The sequence below is a fragment of the Pseudophryne corroboree genome, chromosome 6 (assembly GCF_028390025.1).
Source record: "Pseudophryne corroboree isolate aPseCor3 chromosome 6, aPseCor3.hap2, whole genome shotgun sequence".
Lineage (NCBI taxonomy): Eukaryota > Metazoa > Chordata > Amphibia > Anura > Myobatrachidae > Pseudophryne > Pseudophryne corroboree.
Genome location: NC_086449.1, coordinates 272189138 through 272208631, shown reverse-complemented (window position 1 = coordinate 272208631; position 19494 = coordinate 272189138). Strand labels below are relative to the sequence as shown.

Sequence of the window (19494 nt, the reverse complement as noted above, 5' to 3'; positions counted from 1 at the left end):
CAACGCGCCCTAACTTCTGGCGGGAAAGGGTATACCGCCCATAATTTTCTATCGGGGGGAACCCACGCATCATCACACACTTTATTTTATTTATCTGATTCAGGAAAAACTATGGTAGTTTTTTCACATCCCACATAATACCCTCTTTTGTGGTACTTGTAGTATCAGAAATATGTAACACCTCCTTCATTGCCTTTAACGTGTGGCCCTAATAAGGAATACGTTTGTTTATTCACCGTCGACACTGGATTCAGTGTCCCTGTCTGTGTCTGTGTCGACCGACTAAAGTAAACGGGCGTTTTAAAACCCCTGACGGTGTTTTTGAGACGTCTGGACCGGTACTAATTGTTTGTCGGCCGTCTCATGTCGTCAACCGACCTTGCAGCGTGTTGACATTATCACGTAATTCCCTAAATAAGCCATCCATTCCGGTGTCGACTCCCTAGAGAGTGACATCACCATTACAGGCAATTGCTCCGCCTCCTCACCAACATCGTCCTCCTACATGTCGACACACACGTACCGACACACAGCACACACACAGGGAATGCTCTGATAGAGGACAGGACCCACTAGCCCTTTGGAGAGACAGAGGGAGAGTTTGCCAGCACACACCAAAAACGCTATAATTATATAGGGACAACCTTATATAAGTGTTTTCCCTTATAGCATCTTTTTTATATATTTCTAACGCCAAATTAGTGCCCCCCCTCTCTGTTTTAACCCTGTTTCTGTAGTGCAGTGCAGGGGAGAGCCTGGGAGCCTTCCCTCCAGCCTTTCTGTGAGGGAAAATGGCGCTGTGTGCTGAGGAGATAGGCCCCGCCCCTTTTTCGGCGGCCTCGTCTCCCGCTCTTAACGGATTCTGGCAGGGGTTAAATATCTCCATATAGCCTCCGGAGGCTATATGTGAGGTATTTTTAGCCAAAATAGGTATTCATTTGCCTCCCAGGGCGCCCCCCTCCCAGCGCCCTGCACCCTCAGTGACTGCCGTGTGAAGTGTGCTGAGAGGAAAATGGCGCACAGCTGCAGTGCTGTGCGCTACCTTTAGAAGACTGAGGAGTCTTCTGCCGCCGATTCTGGACCTCTTCTTACTTCAGCATCTGCAAGGGGGCCGGCGGCAAGGCTCCGGTGACCATCCAGGCTGTACCTGTGATCGTCCCTCTGGAGCTGATGTCCAGTAGCCAAGAAGCCAATCCATCCTGCACGCAGGTGAGTTCACTTCTTCTCCCCTAAGTCCCTCGTTGCAGTGATCCTGTTGCCAGCAGGACTCACTGTAAAATAAAAAACCTAAGCTAAACTTTTCTAAGCAGCTCTTTAGGAGAGCCACCTAGATTGCACCCTTCTCGGCCGGGCACAAAAATCTAACTGGCTTGGAGGAGGGTCATAGGGGGGAGGAGCCAGTGCACACCACCTGATCGGAAAGCTTTACTTTTGTGCCCTGTCTCCTGCGGAGCCGCTATTCCCCATGGTCCTTTCAGGAACCCCAGCATCCACTAGGACGATAGAGAAATAATGGCAGGGGCTCATGCATATATACAGTGCCCGGTACTTAATTGCTGCCCCCCTGCGCCCTACAGTGATCGGAGTGTGTGGGTTTAATGTGAGAGCAATGGCGCACAGCTGCAGTGCTGTGCGCTCTCTCATATGAAGACTGGAGTCTTCTGCCGCCGCTTTTGACGTCTTTTTGCTTCTCACGCCGGCTTCTGGCTCTGCGAGGGGGACGGCGGCGCGGCTCCGGGATCGGACGACCAAGGGTGCGTTCCTGTGTTCGATCCCTCTGGAGCTAATTGTGTCCAGTAGCCTAAGAAGCATGACCTATCCGCAATTAGTAGGGCTGCTTCTCTCCCCTCAGTCCCACGTAGCAGAGAGTCTGTTGCCAGCAGAAGCTCTCTGAAAATAAAAAATCCTAACAAAATACTTTATCAGCAAGCTCAGGAGAGCTCACTAAAGTGCACCCAGCTCGGCCGGGCACAGATTCTAAATGAGGTCTGGAGGAGGGACATAGAGGGGGGAGCCAGTGCACACCAGTATTCCTAATTCTTTCTTAAAGTGCCCTGTCTCCTGCGGAGCCCGTCTATTCCCCATGGTCCTTACGGAGTCCCCAGCATCCACTAGGATGTTAGAGAAAAGGGGGGACTATGCCTGTAATGTATATATTATACATAAACTTTGGTGGCCAGTGTTGCCAGTTATATATAGAGTACATTGCTGGCCTCTGCCAGCAATGTATATACTACTGGCATACATAATTATTGGTGGGCAGATGCCAGCAATGTATAGCTTACTGGGACAGTCATAATGAACATTGGTGGCAGTGGACTCACTGTATTGACTGCCACTGCATGTGATGTGATCTCCGCTGCTGCTGCTCCGTGAAGCCGCTTGGGGAGAGAGCAGGGAGGGAGCAGGGCGGGTCCGCCGGCTGCTGCTGCTTCGTGAATTGGGGCTTGGGAAGGGGGTGGGGCAGGAGTGCAGGACAGTTCAGCCATCATCGCTGAACAAGGAGCGAGCTGGGCAAAACATTGGGGCGTATTCAATTGTTTGAAAAGTCAGTTGGGTGTCTGTTTTTTCCTATCTATTAATGTGAATAATGCAGCTGTGACTGACTGCAGACAAGATATGCGGATGGGGCAGCGCGGATGGTGTAATGGTTAGCTTTATTGCCTCGCTGCACTGAGGTCGTGGGTTCAATTCCAACAGTGGCCCCAAGCTTACTCAGACTGTCAGATCCAGGCAACCGGGACCAGGAAATCTGTTGTCTTGCACGCAGACCCTGGTCCTGTCATGCACCCGTTTTGAAGAACGGTGTCGTTTGCTGCACATCATATGCAGTATCACACAACCCACAAACCATCGGATTTCTACTTAAAAGAATCCAAATCAGACTGTAAATCCCATAGATTGTAATTTTGAATGGGGTAGAAGTTCTGCTTTTATATAGAGGTGGTATGATGATTAAACATTGTAGCGCACTTAATAAGCAGCACCTGCCTCTAATTATCTTCTTTACAAATAAGGACCAAACTACATGTTAACATTGGGTTACTTGTTAATTGGATACTTCCATTGTTTCTTTATGTTGGTTTATTTTTATTAAATTATGAGAAAACAGCCTCTTTCAGTCATTGTTACATGAGATTCCATTTATCAATTTTAGGACTTATTAAAGTCAAGTGACTGTCAATTATAAACCCACAAGACTGGGGAAAAAAAAAAAAAAGTTTCTCTTTCACATGACTAAATTCTAGCATTAGGGTTGACAAGTAAATAATAGTTATGAATGCTGAAATCAAGCCAGTCTGCAATTGGCAGATTGGGAATGTACAGTGGCCCTCATGTAGGCAGGACCAAGTGACATATAGGCAAGGCCCACCACAACTGTAGGAGGAGAAAGGAAACTGTATGTAGTCGGGTATACTATCCTACTACATACAGTTTCCTTTGTCTTCCTTTTGTTTCCCACACACGATTTACCCAATCCACATATCATCACTGAACCACATGAGCACTCTTATCCTCTACATGAGGATCCTGTGCAAATCACTAGAACAAACATCCAATATTCATTCTACACCAGACACCTTACATAGAGCTCTATAAATGCTCACAAATACTGAGCTGTACCCAAAACTTATGTGCAAGTGTAAAATTTTACTATAAGCTGGTGCAAACAAAGTCAGGATAGAAATATTAACAGCCGTGACAGCGCCAAAATATACTGTACTACTGCAGGAATAATGCATTGTGAAGCAACGAAGGCACCCAAAAGAATAGTCACAACATAACAGATTTCAAAGGCTGGCAATAAAAAATGCAAACATGGAATGAAGAATGGATATGGCAAGCAGAGGAGTATTTATATAAGTAAGCTTTGGGGCTTGTGGCAAGTAAAAATGGTTAATAACAAGCTCCGGTCGGGGAAATAGCAGGCATAATACTTAATCCTGAGTATAGCAAAAGTAACAGCAGGCAGTCTGAACCTATAAATGATAATATGGTAAGATAATTGCCGCGCTAGTGTTATTATATCAGCAGCTCCATATAATGGGTACACTGGAAAAAATTATAAAAATAAGGAGCGCTTAAGTGATTCGATAAAAAATTGAACGCACATACCTGTGAAAGTAAATAAATGATTAGTAAAAAATGTTACAGCTCTTTTTGTGAATAATTGGTGAAGCGGAGATATTGCTGGTCTTAGCTCTCGAAATAGAACAGGTTGGACAGTCTTTATAAGCGGATATTAACTGTCCCTACTATCCCTGCTTGTACCTTTGGCGGCTGGATGTTCCTGTGCAAGTGTCTGCCGCAGTTGTAATTGATGCCGTCTCCCCGTCGTCGCGGCCGCTCCGGCTTGGTCTCTTCATACGCTCACTTGTTTAAAGCGTGTCAGCGTTTGCGTGCACTGACAGACAATTCTCCGTTCTCCTCACCGTGATAAGTCTCCAACGCGTTTCGGGTTCAAAAACCCTTTAACTAGGATGTTACTTGTTTGTTTGGACTTCCTTTTTATATTTAAAAAACTTTATTGATCTTATTTTAAAACAGGAAATGTTCAAACAGGAAATTATAAATAAAAAGCGGCAACCATGTGCCCTTATGATCCCTATGGGAAAAAAAGGTTTTTTTAATAATTGGTATGGCGTTCAAAAAATTAAAAAATATAAAAATAAAATGATATAATGTAACAATAGATTATGATAACCTGGTAAAAATTGAATATTTGAAGAAATGATAAAGGAAAGAATTTTTTTATAATGATAATTCCATGAATTACTATATAAAATTAACTGTCTAAGAGAAAGGCATTTACATCTATTTCAACGTTTAGTCCCTCTGGTTGTAAGGTTCTCATATGGTATATCCATTTGGTTTCCTTTTTTCTTAGTTCAAGGCTTATGTCACCTCCTCTCCAGTTAGTGGTTATTTTTTGAATTCCTATGAATTTCAGGCTTGATGGGTCACTATTGTGGTAGTCTTTATAATGTTTAGAGACGCTATGAGTGTCCAACCCTTTGTATATATTGTATATGTGCTCAGAGACCCTTACTCGAAGCTTTCTCTTGGTTTGTCCAATGTATTGGAGTCCGCATGGGCAATGGAGAAGATAAATGACTCCTTCTGAGTCACATGTGATCCTTTCCTTAATTTTGTAAGTTTTCTTGGTTGTGTTTGACATAAACTCAGAAATTGGTTTCGTGGATTTTTCGCCTGTTGTTTTGCATGGGCGGCAGCACAAACAGTGGTAGTTGCCTTTCCTTTCTTTTTGATCCAATGCTTCCATCTTCGTATGGCTTCTGACTAGGTTTTGTTTCAGATTTCTGGCTCTTCTATAGACCATCTGTGGTTTATCTTTTATATATGGTTTTAGTTGTTTGTCTAATTGTAAAACGTGCCAATGTTTCTGCAGTAGGCGTTCAAATTGGTGATGCTGACTGTTGAATTGTGTTATGAATATCAATTTGCTGTTCATATTATCGGTTTCTTGTTTGTATTGGTACAACGATTTTCTATCCATATTTGCAATTTGTTCAATCTCAGTTTGAAGGTCTTCTTCTCTGTATCCTTTGTCTACAAATTTCTTTTTCATGGTTTCGCATTGTTGTTTATATGTTTCCGAATGTGTGCAATTCCTTCTGAGTCTTCTAAATTGTCCGTTGGGAATGTTTTTCAGCCAGTTGTTATGGTGGTTACTATTTCGACTAAGTGTATTGTTGCCACTGCATTCTTTTGTATGGTTTCGTGTACATAATTGATTTTCCTGGATGGAAATTTCCAAGTCTAAGTATACCACCATATCCCTGCTTACAGTGGATGTGAACTCCAATCCGAAGTTGTTATTTTCCATGTGTTTAAGAAATTCAGACAATTTGTCTCTGGGCCCACTCCATATGAACAATAAATCGTCAATATACCTCTTCCAAATGACGATATATTCCTTAAATGGGTTATTTTCCCAAATGCATTCCTCAATTTCCCAATTCACAAATAAATTTCATCATCAGCTGTATACAATACATACTGAATAGAAATTATTTTTGGAATCAAGGGGTGTTCTACAATCAAAAGAAGGGGACAGCAATGGGTTCCTCCTTCGCGCCTAGTTACGCTAATTTATTCGTGGCTAGGTGGGAGGAGGAATGCATTTGGGAAAATAACCCATTTAAGGAATATATCGTCATTTGGAAGAGGTATATTGACGATTTATTGTTCATATGGAGTGGGCCCAGAGACAAATTGTCTGAATTTCTTAAACACATGGAAAATAACAACTTCGGATTGGAGTTCACATCCACTGTAAGCAGGGATATGGTGGTATACTTAGACTTGGAAATTTTCATCCAGGAAAATCAATTATGTACACGAAACCATACAAAAGAATGCAGTGGCAACAATACACTTAGTCGAAATAGTAACCACCATAACAACTGGCTGAAAAACATTCCCAACGGACAATTTAGAAGACTCAGAAGGAATTGCACACATTCGGAAACATATAAACAACAATGCGAAACCATGAAAAAGAAATTTGTAGACAAAGGATACAGAGAAGAAGACCTTCAAACTGAGATTGAACAAATTGCAAATATGGATAGAAAATCGTTGTACCAATACAAACAAGAAACCGATAATATGAACAACAAATTGATATTCATAACACAATTCAACAGTCAGCATCACCAATTTGAACGCCTACTGCAGAAACATTGGCACGTTTTACAATTAGACAAACAACTAAAACCATATATAAAAGATAAACCAGGTGGGCTACTTCAAGAATTCTACCCCATCCTCCACTCGGAAAACTGCCTCACCCCCACCCACCTCTGACCGGGACTCAGAAGATGACTCTTCCTCTACACCCGCCACAAAAGCAGACGTCGCCCTCCTCTTGTCCGAAATGCGCAACATTAAAAAATCAATCCGCGCGGAGGTGCAGGAGGCTGTCTCGGGCCTGAAAAACGATGTGGACAACCTGGGCTCCAGAGTTGATGCCATCGAAAGAAAACAAGAGGAGCTCATCGCCTTTCAACAAGAATCGGAACAGGAGATGACTCAAATGCGTACCGATGTTATGCTGTTGGCGGATAAACAAGAAGATTTGGACAACAGAGGCCGTCGGAACAATCTTCGAATCCGCAACGTTCCCGAGACGGTGGAGCAAACCCACCTCACGGATTACCTGCTCCGCCTCTTCCGCACTCTTGCTCCCTCCGTTCCGGACGACATGTTACTCCTAGACAGAGCTCACAGAGCCCTGCGCCCTAGATCTCAGGATGCTAAAACACCGAGAGATGTGATCCTACGGTTTCACTACTTTGCGGTCAAAGACCAAGTCTTCGCCAAAGCCCGGAGGTCTCCGGTTACCTCCTTCGAAGGCTCCGATCTTTCAATCTTCCAGGACCTGTCACCGGTTACGCTGAATAGGAGGCGGGAACTAAAGGACATAACCAAAGCCCTGAGAGACAACAACATCAGATATAGATGGGGCTTTCCTTTTGCCCTCCAGGTCAGGGCGGACGGTAAATTCCTCTCTGCCAGATCTCCTGACGAAGCCCTACAATTGCTCCGTCAACTAAACATCTCCGACCCTCCGGCCACCTCTCAGCGACCTCTACCAGTCAACACCTCCCCTCTCCTCACGGCCCCACCTCCAGATTGGAGCACAGTTGGACCGTCACCGCGCGCCTCTTTAGATACATGAGCCGACATATGTTGTAGGCCTTACAGGGACGCGATGCCCAAACGGGCCCTCAGCGTACCTCAGGGGGACTCGTTGCACTCTGCTGAGGCTCGCATGGGGTGCTGGATCCTCTGTGTAACAATGGTTTACTGTCTATTGTCCTGCTGCATGTCTGGCGGGCGGGCGGGCCTTCTCGGGCCCCTGGGGCAGGGGCTTCGCGCGGCTGACCGCGGGGGCTACTGTCCCGGGTGGCCCGACTGGGCCGCGGCCTCTTTCTTATTACTTTATATTACCATTAATGTTGTTATTGTTGCCTTGTGACTGCCACGCCGTGTTTACCCTGGGTTCCTACACGGGACCCGGCCTCCTCTCCGATCGGCTGGGTTCATTCACCCCCCGTTCGATGGCGAGGAGCCCTCTAGATAACTGCTGTTGACCGTTTGATGTTTTGGTGGATATGTTTTGGGTGGGCCTTCCCGGGCCCTTGGGGCAGGGACCTACGCGCCTGGCCGCGCGGGCTCCTGCCCCGGGCGGCCCGATTGGGCCGAACCCTCTTTTCTTAATCTAAACTGATCCCGATGTCACTACTGTTACTTCGTAATGGACATACCATGTTTACCTTCAGTTCCCTCGAACTTGCTCTTCTCCCCCCCCCCTGTTGGTTCCTTCTGCCTACCAACCGTAATATGCGGCTCCCCCCCTTCCACTCCCCCCTTCCCCCCCTCTCCTCCCTTCCCCGTTAGCTCCTCTGGCCTATAAGCCGCAATATATACATTTAAATTGAGTTTGTTCACACACGGGACCCGGTCTCCTCTCCGATCGGCCGGGTTCATCCACCCCCCACCCGACCTCCGAGGTCGACGTCGGACGAACTGGACCTGCGGGTCTCCTTCTTCCTTGGGTCCGACTAGTGAGAATGGATTCTCTCTGTTATCAAGTTACTGGTACTAATCTTTGCCTATGCATCCTCTGTTCTCTTATTCTCTCTCCCCCTCTTTCTCTGATTTCCTCCCCTTTCCTTTCCCCTCTCTCCCCAGGGGTCCCGCTGATGCGCTTCCACAGGAATCGTGCTCCACCTCAACACCATGGTTCTTAGAATAACTTCCCTGAACACGAAGGGATTAAACAGCCCACGTAAACGCTCTTTTTTATTCCAGTCCCTTAAACAACTTAGGGGAGACATCGTATTTCTACAGGAGACCCACTTCTCGGGTAAGTCGCATCCCGAACTTAGATCAAAATCTTTTCCACAATCTTTCCATGCTTGCGACCCCATGCGCAAAAAGAAGGGGGTCTCTATACTCTTTGCCAGCCACCTAGATTTTACCCCCTCTGAAATACTGAGGGACCCTGAAGGCAGATACTTGCTGTTAGTAGGGTTGCTAAACGGATCCCCCTACACGTTCTTGAACGTATATGCTCCAAACCAGCTTCAGGCCCCTTTCTTCCGCTCCCTAAATAGCCTCTTAGCCTTGCACAGAAACGGCAGCGTGGTGTTGGGGGGGGACTTTAATATGACTCTGGATAGAGACCTGGACAGATCAAAACCTCTGCCTAGATCCATGCGCTCCTCTCACTCGCGCAACGCAACCGCTCTAAACCATCTGCTGTCACAACACCTCCTCTTCGACACCTGGAGAGCGAAGGAGTCAAACGCTAGGGATTACACATATTACTCCCCCATCTTCGATGTTTACACAAGATTGGACATGATATTCCTAAGTGCGGAGCCAGCCCAATGTATCCTTGACGCCTCCATCCACCCTAGCACATGGTCAGACCACGGCCCGGTTTCTGTGGACGTCCCTGGCCCGCATCCTCCCGCCCGGCACCCTGTTTGGAGGCTGAATGACAGACTCCTTCTGAACCCTCAAACAAAAGCTCACATAACTACCGAAATCTTACACTACTTTAAAACAAATACATCCCCATCTATTTCCCCTATGTTATTATGGGACGCCCACAAAGCAGTAATACGCGGAAGCCTGATTAGTGCCTCATCTTATAACAAGAGGACCAGATCCAAACGCATCCGGGAGCTCTCGGACTTAGTGGCGTCCCTCTCACAAAAACACAAAAAAAACAGGGTCCGAAGCAGATCTCTCGTCCTTGTCCGCGGCCAAGGGGGAACTAAACATGCTCCTGACAGCGAAGGTAGAGACTAGCCTGAAATGGCTTAATCAGTCCTTTTACGAAAAAGGGGATAAAGCTGACCGACTACTAGCTTCTAGACTTCGGGCTAAACTTGCTAGGAACAACGTCTTATCTATCCAGTCCTCCTCTGGCAAGAAAACAGCTGATCCTAAATGTATTACTGAAGCTTTCTCGCGCTTCTACGAAAAGCTGTACAATGCCCATGGGCCCACTCAATCGAATCCGGACTTTCATGAGGCCATCCGCACCTTCCTATCCCACTGCCAACTGCCTTGTCTGAGCCCATTGGACGCTGCAGGATTAAACTCAAAGATCTCCGACGAAGAAATCGCCACCGTGGTTAAAGCCCTAAAACTTACCAAGGCGCCGGGCCCAGACGGCTTTACGGCCGCCTATTACAAGACTTTTCTTCCCCAACTTGCACCCCACCTTTCATCCCTCTTCAACGCTGTTCTACAGGGGGCTTCTTTCTCCAAATCGGCTCTGGAGGCTAAAATTATAGTTATTCCTAAGGACGGTAAAGACGCTTCTATTTGCGCTAACTATAGACCTATCTCGCTACTCAACTCGGATATCAAGATCTACGCAAAAATCTTAGCCCTCCGATTGAATAGTGTATTGCCACACCTAGTCCATAATGATCAGGTGGGATTTATCCCCGGCCGCCAAGCCCGAGACAACACAAGACGTGTTGTTAGTCTTGCTCACTACATCAATCTTACGCACACTCCTGCTCTTTTGCTTTCTCTGGACGCGGAGAAGGCATTTGACAGGATAGGTTGGCCCTTTCTATTCGAAACTCTTGCCCATTTCGGCTTCCAGGGGGAATTTCTCACAGGAATCCAGGCCTTGTACTCGAGCCCTTCCGCCAGAGTATCTGTGAATGGAGTGCAGTCGGACCCTCTAGTTATCTCCAACGGAACCAGACAGGGCTGCCCACTCTCGCCTCTGATCTTTGCCTTAGTTATAGAGCCATTAGCGGCCCGCATCCGAGCCTCGCCCGACATCGGGGGGCTGAGGGTGGGGGGTTCTACTTACAAAATCTCGCTGTTTGCAGACGATGTCCTCCTATCGCTTTCCTCGCCACATACTTCTTTGCCGAACCTTTTTGACCTCCTCCTTGAATATGGCCAAGTCTCGGGGTACAAAGTTAACTGGTCCAAAACGGAGGCTCTCCCCTTCCACATCCCCCCTCCCCGATTATCCCACATGCAAAGCAACTTTAAATTCACCTGGTGCGCTTCTAAAATTCGTTATCTGGGGATCTTTATTACACGCCGCTACGGAGATCTATATAAGGAAAACTTTTCGCCACTGCTCAATAACCTTAAAGCCGACCTCCATAAATGGCAATCACTAATTATTTCCTGGCTGGGTCGCATTGTAGCTCTGAAAATGAACATTGTCCCCCGCTTACTTTATTTGTTTCAGACACTACCAGTGAAGGTTCCGGAATCTGTCTTAGCACAAGTCCATTCATGGATGCTCCGATTTGTGTGGAGTAACAAGGTGCCTAGAATAGGCTTCTCAACTCTGCGCAAACCAGTACAGGAAGGGGGTAGAGGTTTCCCAGACATCCGTCTATATTATTTGGCCTCCCATCTCAGCCAGGCGGTAACCTGGTTCGCCCCTACACAAACTTTACGCTGGCTTCAGCTGGAGACGGCACTTAGCCACATCCCATCTTTGTCATCCCTACTCCTATCCCCTCCCAGAACTAGATCTCCCCACCTACAATTGCACCCGGTGCTAGATTTCACCTGTCAGATCTGGGACTATTGCACGCGACGCTTTCACTTACTGTCATCTCCCTCGGCGCTTACCCCCTTATGGGACAACCCTTCTTTCGCACCGGGTCAGTCACTGACCCGCTCGGGTCCATGGGTGGAACGGAACATCCGCTTTGCTCTGGACATGCTCTCCGATGGAACCTGCGCTCCTCTATCGGACATCATGACGAAATTTGACTTCCCGGAGGCGAACCCTTTCACCTATTTCCAGCTGAGACACTTTGTCACTTCTTTATCAAACTCGTCCCCGTTCCAACCTCTCACCACGCTGGAGTCCTACTGTTATCACAAACCACTCGAGCGGGGAATCATCTCTCTGCTGTACTCCCTTCTCCAGACTCAGGACCAGAAGACGACCCCGGCCTTCGTACTCCAGTGGGAACGGGATCTAGGACCGGTGCCTGAGGACTATGACTGGTCGGACATTTTCACCGCGGTCGCGAAGTCCTCTATCTCAACCCTGGTAAAGGAAAATGCATATAAAATATTATACAGGTGGTATCTTGTCCCCTCAAGACTCCACAAAATGTTTCCATCCTCATCACCCATGTGCTGGAGAGAATGCGGGGAATACGGCTCTTTCCTCCACATTTGGTGGACGTGCCCTAAAATCACAATATTCTGGGATGCAGTCGCACGCCTGTTGAGTGCAGTACTCCAGACCCAAGTACAAAAAGCCCCTTGGTCCTTCCTGCTAGGCCTCCCCATTACTAACGCACCCCCAAACTCCGGTAAACTACTGACACAGATCCTAAACGCGGCTAGGTGCTCAATTGCCCTTCAATGGAAACAGAGGGAGCCCCCCCCTATTAAACAGGTCATCAATAAAGTATGGTATCTCGCAAGCATGGAAAAAATCACTGCATACCTCCATAATAGATCTTTCCAGTTTCTCCTGAACTGGGAACTATGGTTCGACTCACAGGCTCCCGCAAGTGGATTACGGTCCCCCGGGAGCTCGATGGCTCTCCTGCTCTGAATTCGGTGATCTCCTATCCTGACGAGTAGTAACAAGCTCGCCCCTAAATGTGATCTCTTCGTGTCCCTCAGGTAGCACTTTCCCTTTTTACACTAACGCCCTATACGAGGTCAGCGGATTGAGGAGGCGCACTGGCGGCGCCCCCCCAAACCTGGGTCTTCCCCCCCCCCCCTATTCTATTCCCATCCCGTCTTGTCCCGTTCCCCCTTCTCTCTCTTCATGCTCTTTCTTTCTCTCCTTAGACTCCGTCTTTCTAATGCCATAGTTAAGTGCGTAATCTCCGGTTCCCACCCGACAGTAGGGTCTTTTTTTTTTTTTTTTTTTCTCACCCAGAGGTATAATCCATAAATGTTTCTCGTTTTAACAAATGTATGATTAATGATTCATATGTTATCTTTTTCTTCTTGTTTACCTCCTCTCTTTCTTGTCGCAAGCTGGGAACCGCATGATCTTTGTTCCAAGGTTATATCTCTGTCTTTGGTTGTATTTGTTACACGACAACAGCTCACCCCACGTGTGGTGGGGAGCTGTGGTGATGTTTATAACCTAAAAATTAAAATAAACAATTTAAAAAAAAAAAAAAAAAAAGATAAACCACAGATGGTCTATAGAAGAGCCAGAAATCTGAAACAAAACCTAGTCAGAAGCCATACGAAGATGGAAGCATTGGATCAAAAAGAAAGGAAAGGCAACTACCACTGTTTGTGCTGCCGCCCATGCAAAACAACAGGCGAAAAATCCACGAAACCAATTTCTGAGTTTATGTCAAACACAACCAAGAAAACTTACAAAATTAAGGAAAGGATCACATGTGACTCAGAAGGAGTCATTTATCTTCTCCATTGCCCATGCGGACTCCAATACATTGGACAAACCAAGAGAAAGCTTCGAGTAAGGGTCTCTGAGCACATATACAATATATACAAAGGGTTGGACACTCATAGCGTCTCTAAACATTATAAAGACTACCACAATAGTGACCCATCAAGCCTGAAATTCATAGGAATTCAAAAAATAACCACTAACTGGAGAGGAGGTGACATAAGCCTTGAACTAAGAAAAAAGGAAACCAAATGGATATACCATATGAGAACCTTACAACCAGAGGGACTAAACGTTGAAATAGATGTAAATGCCTTTCTCTTAGACAGTTAATTTTATATAGTAATTCATGGAATTATCATTATAAAAAAATTCTTTCCTTTATCATTTCTTCAAATATTCAATTTTTACCAGGTTATCATAATCTATTGTTACATTGTATCATTTTATTTTTATATTTTTTAATTTTTTGAACGCCATACCAATTATTAAAAAAAACCTTTTTTTCCCATAGGGATCATAAGGGCACATGGTTGCCGCTTTTTATTTATAATTTCCTGTTTGAACATTTCCTGTTTTAAAATAAGATCAATAAAGTTTTTTAAATATAAAAAGGAAGTCCAAACAAACAAGTAACATCCTAGTTAAAGGGTTTTTGAACCCGAAACGCGTTGGAGACTTATCACGGTGAGGAGAACGGAGAATTGTCTGTCAGTGCACGCAAACGCTGACACGCTGACACGCTTTAAACAAGTGAGCGTATGAAGAGACCAAGCCGGAGCGGCCGCGACGACGGGGAGACGGCATCAATTACAACTGCGGCAGACACTTGCACAGGAACATCCAGCCGCCAAAGGTACAAGCAGGGATAGTAGGGACAGTTAATATCCACTTATAAAGACTGTCCAACCTGTTCTATTTCGAGAGCTAAGACCAGCAATATCTCCGCTTCACCAATTATTCACAAAAAGAGCTGTAACATTTTTTACTAATCATTTATTTACTTTCACAGGTATGTGCGTTCAATTTTTTATCGAATCACTTAAGCGCTCCTTATTTTTATAATTTTATAAATGATAATGCCAGATGACCGCTGATCACCGTATTACATAACTCTACCCAATCACCGATCCTCAATCAGTACAATCATCACAATGAGTTTATACAAACTCCACAAAACCACATTTAAAGCAGAAACCAGAACTTTGAATGTGGCTACAAACATACTTATAAAACTGTCCAAGCCTCCCCCCAAAAACAACCTTACAGCAAGGATGGGCACAGATATGTGGATTTGATTAATATTTCATGCGGTACTACAGGTTGAGTATCACATATCCAAATATTCCGAAATACGGAATATTCCGAAATACGGACTTTTTTGAGTAAAGGTCCATACACACTTAACGATATAATGAGCGACGTCGCTCATTTCCCCCCTCCTTGAGCGATGTCGCTCATTATATCGTTAAGTGTGTATGCCGCCAGCGACGATCGATGCGCGGCCCCGCTGGTCGGCAACGATCGTCGCTGTCGGTAGGGCATGCATGAAGGATGTGGACTGTCGTCCACGACCTTCATGCAGGGCTGGCGGGGGCGTGACGTCACTGAGCGATATGAGCGGTCATATCGCTCAGTGCGTACAGCCGGCCGCAGACTGGCCGGCCCGGGAGGGGGAGACGTTAGACGATGTCGCTCACAGAGCGACATCGTCTAATGTGTATGGGCCTTAAGAGTGAGATAGTGAAACATTTGTTTTCTGATGGCTCAATGTACACAAACGTTGTTTATTATTATTCCAAACTACGGAAAAATCAGATATCCAAAATACCTCTGGTCCCAAGCATTTTGGATAAGGGATACTCAACCTGTATTAATTCGATCTATCGTGTGAATCGATTCTGACATTGAAATAAATGAGTATATATATATATATATATATATATTTATATATTTCCTATTAATCTCTTGTATCCGTTTGGGGCTGTACTATGATTTAAAAAAAAAAAAGCCTTTCAGAGCAGCGGCCCCATCCTAGCCCTGGTATAGACTGAAACTGCGCATGTACAGCGTAAAATATCAAAATTTCATAAAACTGAATGTATTCCCATTCTAAAAACATTAATCAATTCTGTATTGTTACACATATGCCGATCCCATTTCGATTCAGAGTATTGATACTAGAGATGAGCGGATTCGGTTTTACTCGGTTCTCAAAACGGCATCTTATTGGCTCACTGATGTCACGTGTTCTGGATAGCCAATCGGATGCCGTTTTGAGAACCGAGTAAAACCGAGTAAAACCGAATCCGCTCATCTCTAAATTTGATACAAGACCTCCGATCATACTTCATGATGGATCAGACTTTGACATCACTGCTGCAGTATAACTGTCAGAGGGCCTAACTCACAGTTGTACGCTATGCCAATGTTTTCGCAATTGAGTGATTATCGGTAGACTACGCACGAGCTGCAATCACACTGTGTATAGGTATCTTTGCGACTGGGTTCACATTGAGGATTCACAAAGTGATTGACAGGAAGTGACCATTTGGGGGTGGTAAAAGTGTTAGCGGGAAGTGGTTGTAAAAACGCCATTGTGTCATGGCTGTTTACAGAGCATGTATGTGATGTCAGATGAGAGCTTCTGCGTACAGACATGGCGCCTGCGTGACTACTGCAATCTCTAGTCTGCATAGCCATTGACCTATCTGAGCAGTTGATGTTTACCGTTCTTGCGTATAGGCGTATGTGTACACAAATTGTGAATAGGTTGCGTTACCTCGGTGGGTGTCTATTTTCGTTTCTGGGTGTCAGCCTCACTTGCTAACATTAGCAGTTGCATAGCGTCGAAAATCTTAATTGCATTAGTGTACAACTGAGTTAGGACCAAAGAGCCCACACCATGTATTTCCTCTACACTTTGTGGCCATTTACATCAGCTTCTCTGTAGTCATAATCCAAGCTATAGCATAACGGACACAGTTTTACAGTATGTTTACTAAAAACATAGGGGTTGATCCTACAAGCGGAGAGTCCCCTCGCGCATCGAGTAATTCCAGCTACTGTATATGCCACCCTTATGTATACAGACTTGTGGATTTTTGTTTGCAACATCATACAAATACAAAATTCTGCAAGTCCTGCGCAAGTTGCGTTGCCAGTGCAACGGCAACCCACCCCCTTGCACCTGATAGGATTGACCTCATACACTGCAAGTTAACAAACACACACTTTTTTTTTTCTTTTCTTTTTTTACACAACCATATAGTTTTTCGTTCACTTCTGGAGTAAATTAGAAAATGAATAATGTTTTTGTGCTCTTAACAGAATAACAATGAATATACATTTACATAGGTATTTTTCTTTTCTTTTTAACATCAGCAAACATAAAAGCACAGATTTTGTACCCCAGCCCATAAACTGTGTTGCCTTTGTCTTTACAGTCTGACAGCTGCACACAGACGATGTCACTAGAAGGAACAGGCTGGTAAAGCTGCCCACATGGACAGGGTACTGTATATATACAGACAAATGCTTTTGTTTATTGTCACTTAACCTTTTCAGCTGGATGTCAATATGTGTAGGCCTTTGTATGACCTATCTTGTAAAGTTATTTTGGAGTGCAAAAAACTGTAATGTCAAAAAAGAAATAAAACATTACAGAGTGTCAGTCTTGGAAAGGATTTCTGCAATTCTTACAGAAAAGCCATGATAATATGGACAAATACAACACATTTCTGAAACACTTTACATTCCTTTCAATCAAAACTAATTGCCATATACAGCAGACTAAAATAATCTATAAATAGCCTTTATTTGCTTCCTTGATGGTGACTTACACTAAAGGAATGATAGCCATGTAGTCAAACAGGACAACACATTTCTCTGGAAACACAGTTCTTATTCAAACAAGAGCAACCAGATACATATTGAACAAGTTATGGAAGCAAGTGCACACCCGTAACTGTATTAAACAGCTATAATGCAGAATCAAAACCTAACAATTACATTATCAGCAAACAAATAATAAAAAGAATTAGCTTAAACAGGGTCAGATAGGAGATTAATTATTATTATTACTAGTATGTATAACACAAAATAGTATTGATTTTATTCATGAAAATGTCTTAAGGGCCCTACACACTGCGTGATCTGCCGCCGAGCTGCCAGACGGCGAATACGGCCGACGGGCGACCCCGGTGGCATTGGGGACAATGAAGTTTCTTCACTCCCCCCCCCCCCCCCCCCCCGGTCACTCGGCTCCATAGCAGTGCAGGCAAATATGGATGAGATCGTCCATATTGGCCTGCATGCACAAGCGACGGGGCACCAGCTATGAACAAGCGCGGTGCCACGCATCGTTCATAACTGGAGCCTCCACACTGAAAGATATGAACGGTATCTCGTTCATTAATGAACGAGATCGTTCATATCTTTCACTAATATTGCCCAGTGTGTAGGGCCTATTAGATATAAGTAGTTTTACTAAATTGTTTCTTATATGTCACATGAACATTTGATTGGAGGATGACAAAAATATACAGCAGTGTGTGGTGTGTTTGCGGCTTGCATGTAAGGAAATTTAGACTGTAAGCTCTAATGGGGTTGGGACTAAAATGAACAACAATTCTCTCTGTACTGTTCATCTAAATCAGTGGTTCCCAAACTCAGTCCTCAAGGGCCGCCATGTTTTCTAGGTCACCTCACAGAATCATAAGTGAAATAAGCGCCACCTTTGACCTTTTAAAAGTGAGTCAGTGAGTGATGAATACACCTGTTAGGTGACCTGGAAAACATGAACTGTTGGGGGTCCTTGGGGACCAAGTGTGGAAACTCCCGATGTAAATTTATGTTGCTACCTAAATACTAACTGGCTACAGTAATTATCTAACCCACGTCACATAAACATATGACAAATAATTAAAACATGTATGACGTTTCTTAGATAGTATTTTCAGATTGTAACAGCGCATTCTTCACACAAATCTAAGGGTAGACAACATGTGGCACTCCACTGCTATGAAACTTCACATCCAGCATGCTCTGTCAGTTGTAGCATACCCCAACAGCAAAACTGCAGCAGGAAATACTGGGACATGTAGTTCTATATCTGGAGTGCAACATGCTGTCTACTCCTGTGTTAGATGCAAGAATAAAAGTTGTTGTTGAGTGGTCAGAACGTGCAACAAATTTGACAAAGATGTGTTTATTTGTAGACTACTGTAGCTCCAATCAAAGCGATGCGCTGCCAGGTGGAATATCAGCTATTTTTCCGGTAGTTTTCTGGAAAACGTGTCATCCCAACATACATTGCATTCTTTGAAAATAACTCCATTTCCCACAAAGTATGAGGAAGAATGTGGAGGACACGAATAAAATACCTACAATAGTCTACGCAGCATTCGGTACACAGCCAAGTTACTACTTTTCATATGGTAAAAAAAAAAAAAAAAACACAACACACACAACAACAACAATAATAATAATAATAATAATAATAATAATAATAATAATAATAATAATAATAATATGCCAAACCATATACAAGATGTGATTAAACCCTCAGGACCGTCATTAACAGATGATTAAACCTTTAGCTCATTGTTAAAACAAACAAAACCCATCAGAACCCCAGTAACCCATACTGCCTTGACCCAACCTACTGCCATAGAGGCATTAGCCAGGGAGAGGGAACATCACACTCTGAGAAGACCATATATACTGTACATAGAGCGGCATAGGGCAGAGTGCAGCCGGGGCGGCACTGGGCTGCGGCAGAGACAGCGGCCGGCATTACCTGCTCGTTTATCTCCATGGCTCCTGGGCCTAGCTGTCAGCGGCGCCCCGAGTCCTGTCAGCTGTCTTCTTCTACTCGGCCTGGGCGGAGGACAGACCGGGAGCAGCTCTGCCCATCTTATTCCTCCCAGTGCCGCTTACTGCACCCGTTCTGGTCGCTCACCCACCCCGGCCTCTCTCCACACCCCACCCCGAGCCGCCCAGCTACGTAACGCCCGCTGAACCTGCGGCCCTGGGCGGAGCGGCGGCTGTGTGACAGGGAGTCA

General features: G+C 45.0%; 1 protein-coding gene across 1 annotated transcript in view; it reads right to left on the bottom strand.

The window, feature by feature from the left end:
* Positions 1 to 19492, bottom strand: part of SECISBP2L (SECIS binding protein 2 like) — a 197623-nt gene extending 178131 nt beyond the window's left edge. Inside the window, exon 1 of the mRNA XM_063926038.1 lies at positions 19230 to 19492. Within this exon, the coding sequence (XP_063782108.1) occupies positions 19230 to 19247 (18 nt within the window). The 5' untranslated portion in view covers positions 19248 to 19492. The remainder of the gene's footprint in view (positions 1 to 19229) is intronic.
* Between the last annotated feature and the right edge of the window lie 2 nt (positions 19493 to 19494).